The sequence below is a fragment of the Quercus lobata genome, chromosome 2, assembly GCF_001633185.2.
Source record: "Quercus lobata isolate SW786 chromosome 2, ValleyOak3.0 Primary Assembly, whole genome shotgun sequence".
In the NCBI taxonomy this organism is placed as follows: domain Eukaryota; kingdom Viridiplantae; phylum Streptophyta; class Magnoliopsida; order Fagales; family Fagaceae; genus Quercus; species Quercus lobata.
The window spans coordinates 36042000-36050007 of NC_044905.1; the positions used below are offsets into that span (position 1 = coordinate 36042000).

Below are 8008 nucleotides of genomic sequence, written 5' to 3' on the forward strand. Positions count from 1 at the left end.
GTGGGAATATAAAATATTTTATAATAATGATGTATAAAATTGTGAGCTCTCAAAATTTTATGTGACATTGTAATGTTAAGCAAAAGTCAAACATTTTTTGTTTTATATAGATTATAGATATAGACTAGAAGGTAATCCATGCAATACGTCAAAAAGTTTCACACACACACACCCACACACATATGTATGTCTAAATATGAATTTTGATCATTATGTTAGTTAATAATAAACATTTATTTTGATTATATCTGTAAATGGAACTATATATTCTAATAGGAAAAAGTTAATGAATGTCCTAACCCTTGAAGCATTGGTTTATGAAATATTTTTAGAAAGTTTTTATGAGAAAATATAAAAGTAATTAACTCTTTCCACAACTTCTTATATTTCCCATATAAGCGGTATTAAAATTTTTAAAAAATTGTTCATTAGCAAATACCCAAAAAGCACCCATTAAGTGGACTTATTCTAGTATTAGATTTTTATTATGATTGTGTTTACATATGGAATTTTAGTGCATGGTTTAAAAATTGAATAGAATTTAAATTCATATAATTGGCAGTGCTTAATTACTTAACTAATTAGCTGGGCTTATATATAAAGTGAACTTTGATGCTGCAATTTTTTTGGAAGGTTTAGGGGTGGTAATCCGAGACTGCTGGGCTTATCATTGCTGCCCTTTGCCGAAAAGTGCCCCTGCCGCATTCGGTAGATCTAGCAGAAGCTTTGGCAACTAGTAGAGCACCGTCTTTTGTTAAGGAGCTTTGTAATTTTTCTAGTTGAAGTGGAGGGCAATTGCAACTTGGTAACATCGGCTATCAACAACCAGGGTCCTGCGAGAACCATGTATGGCGCCTACGTTATTGAGGAGATTCAACGTTTTTTTGTCAACGTTAAATAGTTGTAGTTTTAATCATGTGAAAAAGGGAGCACAATCAGCTTGTTCATTCAATTGCTAGGCAAGCAATTTTATTTGCAGATTTGGATATATTAGATACTATATTCCAAAAAAATTTTATTTATCAATAAAGGCCCATTCTTACTTCTTCAGTTCTTCTAAAAACAAAAAATAAAACAAAAAAGAGTATACAAAAGGTAGATGTGTGTTTTTAACGAAGACATTCACGGTTCAAATCACATTTTTTAATTATAAATTTAATACTTGATTGATTCTCAAAGAAGTGACTTCAGTCTCAATCTTTATAAATTTAATCAGAAGATTTCTCGTTTGGGAAGAAATTTCAATAAATGTTACGCAAGGGCTAAAGGTAGCCCAATCTAACACCATTAGCAGATTGGACTCAGCCCATCAGTCCATCGTCAACTATAGGATATAAGCATAAAAATTTAGACCATTAACTCATGCATTATTATTAGAATTATTATTTTTGATGTATTACAATTGAAGTAAAACTTTCTCAGAACTATGACTTGGAACAGGGAGGCATATATTTAGGAGGAGGGCGAATGCTTGTTGCACTGGTTCCCCCATTCTTCACAATAAGCACAGTGTCCATGCCCCAGCTAGCATGCCTTTCCAAATGACAGTGCATGAACCATACCCCTGAAATTAAACCATCATTCAAGTTAGCCATCATGATTGTCTTTTCTTTTTTTTCTTTTTTTAATTTTTATATCATTGTGGATAATAAATCACAAGTAATTTTTAGTAGGGTTAAACTTGTTTTACACAAACTATGTTACACAGTTTTATACACATCCTAAAAAGTAACTGTGACTTTAATTACTACTATTTTTTACATAACTCGAATATGGGTGAGTATGACGGCATAGAAAAAATAAAAATATTTTATGTAAAAATAAATAATAATAAAATTTATTCCAAAACATACCAGGATTATCAGCAATGAATCTAATTGTAACCCATCCATTTTTAGGAACTCCAACAGTGTTGACTTCTGGTGGATCAATCAAATTATAAGACTTAGGGTCAGTCTTATTGTTGAAATTTCCAGAACCCATTCCAACCACGTAGAAGCTAAAACCGTGAAGATGCATAGGATGATTCTCTGCAGCCCCAATATTAGTTCCTTGAAGTACCATCTCAACTGCATCGTTGTAATTTACTGTCAAGGCTTTTGTCGCTAGGGCTGGGTACTCTGTATTGTTGCCCACATCTCCAGTGAAGTTGAAAAAATAAAGAGGTTGATCGGGGAAATTGCTTGCAAATACTCTGGGCAGTCTCCTGTGAAAAAAGGAAGCATAAATTATCCTGTTTTAAGCTTTCTATTCAATGGCAAGAACTTGGCTATAATAAGACTAAATTTTTTGTCATAATTTTCACTTAAAATTAAGTTAGATTACTAATTTGGTCCTCTAACTATCGATTAAAGTCTAATTTTGTCTCATAACTATTAATTATGTCAATTTCATATCTCAACTTTTAAAATCAAATGAATTTTATTATTGGGTATCCTATCCATTTAAATTTTTACAAAATTAATAGTTCAAATTGACATGATTTTGAACTATTAATTTCGATTTTTTTTTTTTTCATAATAACCTTTTAAAATATGTCACATTTTCATGTCAATTAATTTAGTTAAATTTAAATAGAAAGGTATTTCAAGAATAAAATTGAGTCAATTTTAAAAGATTAGGAACTAAATTGATACAATTAATAATTGATGCACAAACATAATAGAATTAATAATCGAGATACCAAAGTAAACTTTATTTAATGGTTGGAGTATCAAATTAGTAATTTAACCTAAAATTTATATGATTATTTACTTTCAAAAAACAGTAGCTATATTTTTTTGATATATATAATTACCCCCTTCATATATCAAATTTTCTTGGAAGTAAGTGAATTAGATTGTTTTATCCCCCACCAAACTTAATCCAAAAATATGTCAAATTCCTTTAATTTAAACATACACTATTAAGAGGTTTAAGTGATAACTCAATGGTAATACAATCCTTTATGGTATCCTATGTTTAGGATTCAAACACCACATCTCTTTCCCCCACTGTTTACCTAAAAAAAATTACATGTACTATTAAATAGAAGTTGGAAGAAATTAAAGCAATACCTGTAATATGCTTGGAGTATATCAATTTGGGGTGTCACAAAGCTTATATTAGTCAAGCTTGCTGATAATCTATTACCACTCGGACCTGCACATGATGCATTTGGGCAATATATCTGATTCACAGAAACTGTCATAAAGATACTTCTAGTGATCGTTTTTGGCACATTGACAGGATGTTCTTTGCTTGCTAAGCTCCTTAACCGTATTGTATAGTTTCCGGCAGCGTCTTTGTCGTTGTAAGCAGGAAGTGTTGGGAAGGGAATAGTTGATGGGACAGTATAATTGCCTTTATATTGCAGAATTGCTGTAGTGGTGGTGTTGTCATAGGGAGCAGCGGTGTCTGCAAATGGTGTTGATGCAATGTAATATAGACTAGGAGACTGATTTGCTGTGACCAAAACGTCCATTGTTTGTCCTGGTGTTATCATGATATAATTTGTGTTTATTGGTTTGAGGTATGCACCATCACTCCCAACAACTGTGAGGTTGTGCTTTGCAATTCCAAAAAATTGTTCTTCATTCATTATGGAATTGATTATGCGCAGAAGATAGGTCTTGCCAGAGTAAACTGGTAGACGGTATGTAGTTCCTACAAGATAAAGTAATGATGACCATCATTAGTCAAATTGATTTGATAAACAGGGAAAGAAAAAAAAGGTAAAATAGAAAAACTTATGTGTATCTTAGATTTTTCAATGAAATTTAATTATGCGTTTTATCTAGCCAATTCAACAAAATCTTGTGGTTTATTAGCTTATTGGCTAATGTATAGTTCTAGCTCCTAAAGTGCTATGATTGAATTTAGATTAAATTACTAATTTGGTCCTTCACATACCATTAGAACAATTATAGAGATCTCCTGGCTGGCCATTAATAGTGAAAGCATCTGAGATGTTTGGATCGCCACCAGTTGCAAGAGCTTCATCAATTATTGCCATCACATCTCCCTTATACCATTCCCCTACAATTACATTAAAACACAATTATTAAGATTCTTAATCCATACTTTAAAAAAAAAAAAATTAATACTTGGTGCTAGTGTCATTGTGGAAGTTTCTTATTGTTACACTGTGAACTAATAGAGAAATAAGTAATCACCGAATATCACCCCCAAAAAAAATAATAATAATAATACCAATAAGAGTATCTAAAATTAAAAAATGCATACCAAGAATAAGTGTTTCTTCTGCATATGGCTCAGGAAATGGATAAGTGGTTCCAGGTTTAGGTAAAATAATAATAGCACCATGCACTGTAGCACGAGTCCAATCACTGTGGGCATGCCACCAAAGAGTTCCTTCTTCTGTGGAAAATATTACCTCCTGAGTGAAGCTTGTGTTAGGAGGAATGGGGCACTGTGTAATGTTCTCTGGACCATCTGACCATGGATTTCTCGGTTGCCTAACTCCATGCCTGTGCAATTACCAAAGAACTCTATTTCATATAAAGCTCCAATCAATTGATGATCTCATACAATGTGGTAAGAAATACATTATAGGATTTTTTATATTGTGATGCATACACAAAATCTGTCACTAGGAACAAATTTATGTGCTATTACTTAAAATCTTAGACTTTTGGATTAAACTTAATGATGCAATTGCATCATCAATATGACAAAAATTATATTATCATCTCCAAGTGATTTCTCCATGTAATTACATAGTATGTATAGGACGGAAGAACTAGAACTATGTACACATATACAATGAATAATTAGGAGCTTAAAGAGTTCTACACCCACATTAGCAAAAATAAAATTAAGAGAATTAATTCTGTGATATATTAGCCAATGCAGTCGCAAATATGGTTTAATTTCATTGGAAAACCAAAGGTTTATCTAGTTTTGTTCATGTATGTATTGTCTTATATTTTTACTTCTTGTTTCAATTTTTTTTCCCCCATAATTATAGTCTCTAAATTTTTACTGTCATTTTCCAATATTATTCACACAAAAAAAAAAAAAAAAAATTCGAATTTGAACAAAGTTACAAAGATACCGAAATAAATAAACAAAAAGGATAAGCAGTAAATCAAACTATCCATTATTAAAGTTTAGAAAAGAAAAAATAACTTTTTTTTTTGATAATTCAAAGATAAGAAAAATAAAATTCTAAGTTCAACGCAGGCGAATATAACTTTTTCTTGACATCGACCCACTACGTAAACAAAGTCTTAACATTTTAGGTGAAACCTATTCAATTCGATCTGATTATCGACTGCAACAAGTTAAAAGCAAGTAATGGCATGGTCGTAATATGTGGGAAAAGGATGTGTACTTTGTCAGAGTAGACTATAGTTAGGGACAAGGGTTGAAAAACAAGTATTGTCATTCATTGGTCAATAACGGTGCCAAATGGACAGATTAGTTTTAGAGTAAGTTTTAAGTAAAGTATTTAGGTACTGTTCTTTAGGTTCTCATTCTAAAATTCTACAATCTAAATTTTTTTCAATAAAAATTTAGTGTATTTTTAAGTTAAATAGCCACATAACTAAATATTAAAAAAAAAACTTAAAGAACAACATTTAAAATATATACCTAAATTTTGTCCTTAATTTTATATTCTAAATACTAACGCGTCCCACTCACTACCGTAGGAAAAGTTGAAATTCCTGCTTTTGGTTGTTGTGTCGGGCAATACGCTTTATTTATGTTCCATGTTTCAGTAGAAAGATACAAAGAAATTGTATGCAAACAAAAAATGACACTATTAATATAATAATATATAGCAAATGATTAATGATAGATGAAAAAGTAATGTCAATGATGAGTTTAAAAAAATACCAGGTTCAAACAAGGAAAAATTATATATATTAGGTACTCTCAGAGTACCATAAATGTATAATCTTTCCTCTCACATGAATTATGGATCCTACTAATTAAATTTATAGTAGGACCTATCATTCATATGAGAAGAGAGAATACACATTTATGATGCTCCAGAAATATACAATAATTTTTCTCAAACAAGATATAAAACTTATGAACTTAATTGTTATCAATTTTTTTTTTTTTATGTACGTAACATTGCTTAATAGATAAACTCATATTAGACAAACATTAATGCAACACCTTTCAATAATGAATGAAACTATAAGCATAATATTTTTACAATAACTTCATAATAAAACTTAAGAGGCAAGTTATTAATCGTGCGTAAAATAATTATAATAGTGGTGGACTATAAAAACCGATAACAGCTTAGGACGTGGCTAGGCTTTATTGTGAAATTGCTTTATCTTTAGCACAACTCTTCAATCAATACTTGCAAATAGATTTTTGTCTGAAGTGAGTTTGAACTGAGTTTTTCTCGAACACACATGAGAAAAAGGGAGAGTGAAATTACCAGTGGATAGTGACTCCATATTTCCCTTGATTATGTACGTTAACAAAGACAGTATCGCCTTTGTGAACCCGAATGGTTGGACCAGGGAAAGTTCCATTTACAGTTAAAATGCTCTTCGTGCTGCACAGCTTAGTGAAATTTGTCTCCTTCAGCTGCGTATGCCATCACAAACCCCAAGAAGAAATCAAAACAAAGTAAACGTTTATAAGAGACATACAATTATCGATATATGTCAAGCATAAAACTCTATTTGAAGCCCTTTATAGGTGTCACATAATGGTTTTGACTTTTGAGCATGAGATTCTCATATGTGTTCGAAATGAAAAGCATAAAAACATCAACCCGTTTTTCAAGTTAACTGAAATATATATAATGGACAAAACGAATTGAACTTACAACAAAGTCATAGTAATGGACTTGTCCTACAGCCATGCAAAGAAGCAGACTGTTAAGAAATATAAGTCCCGAAAACCATAAGGTAGAACTCATTTTTTCTAATCCCATCTTAGAACTCAACTCACTAGAGAACAATGAGAGAAATGTGCCTTTATTTTGTGATCTTCTTGAAGTATTTATAGTGTTAAGTAGCGTGTACAAGTGCATCTTCGCAGCAACACCATTAACACAATTATATCAAATTTTCAAACACCTATGGCCCCCATTTAAAAAAGAAATCAATTTTTTAAATGATTCAGATTAGAGCGTTAGAAAAATGAGTTTCTAGTGTTACTTTCACATGAAGCTTTTTTTTTTTTTGGTACAAAAATCGCATGGTTTTGACTATTGAGCTGATTTGCTCTTAGTTGGATCGTAAAGGTGACAACAAGTAAATAATCTGATTTATTTATTTTTATAATTACTTTTTTGGAAGGTAAGGTGAACTACACAATCGATTTCAGTCTGTTTCTAATCACAACTTGCACGTTACCCCAAATTAAGCAGCCGCATCTGTTTTTATTTTTAAGTCAATATAATGTAGAAAAATAAAGGTCTGTGGACGTGGGACATGCCCAGCTAGTGGCTACTGATTTTATCTTTATTATTAGTTCCCACCGGAACTAGCTAATAATTAGGGGAAAATTGATAAGAATAACTCCGTGTTGAAGCTGTCTTTGCAAATATAGAATACTTTTTTGACTGTCTTCAACAACAAGGTTAAAATATTGTTTAAATTTACTAATTAAACATATAGGTTAATTATTGTTTCTGAGGTCACTCTGTAGTCTGTAATTTATTATGGTACTAAGCTAGAATCACGTGTACGTCTTGATTCTTGATGATGGGAATGTTTAAATATTGCTAATTTCGTTATTGCTTAAGTTTTTAAAATTTCTAAGCAGCCTTAGTTGTTGAATCAAAATATTGGTAATTTATCCATTCTTAAAAAAGAAAGAACATTGTGGTAATTTACAAGTAAAGGAAAATGGAATTTAAAAGAATAATCCCGCGTTTCGGTGCTGGTGTATCGCGGAAGTTATGGCATAAAAAACGGGTCAAATAACTCTATATTCAATTTCAACCATGTGATGTGTGAACATCCAGCAATGAAAACACTATAATTTAAATAAGTGTTATCCACTAATTAATGCTGTCGTTGTGGCTTTA

General features: G+C 31.2%; 1 protein-coding gene across 1 annotated transcript; it reads right to left on the reverse strand.

The window, feature by feature from the left end:
- Positions 1–1346: 1346 nt before the first annotated feature.
- On the reverse strand, positions 1347–6967 carry LOC115975463 (laccase-14-like). The gene is made up of 7 exons (XM_031096247.1): positions 6800–6967; positions 6404–6555; positions 4225–4469; positions 3892–4017; positions 3057–3645; positions 1854–2206; positions 1347–1564 (listed from the first exon to the last, which is right to left on the reverse strand). The coding sequence occupies exons 1-7, from the start codon at positions 6905–6907 to the stop codon at positions 1425–1427; spliced, it is 1713 nt and encodes a 570-aa protein (XP_030952107.1). The 5' UTR covers positions 6908–6967; the 3' UTR covers positions 1347–1424.
- Between the last annotated feature and the right edge of the window lie 1041 nt (positions 6968–8008).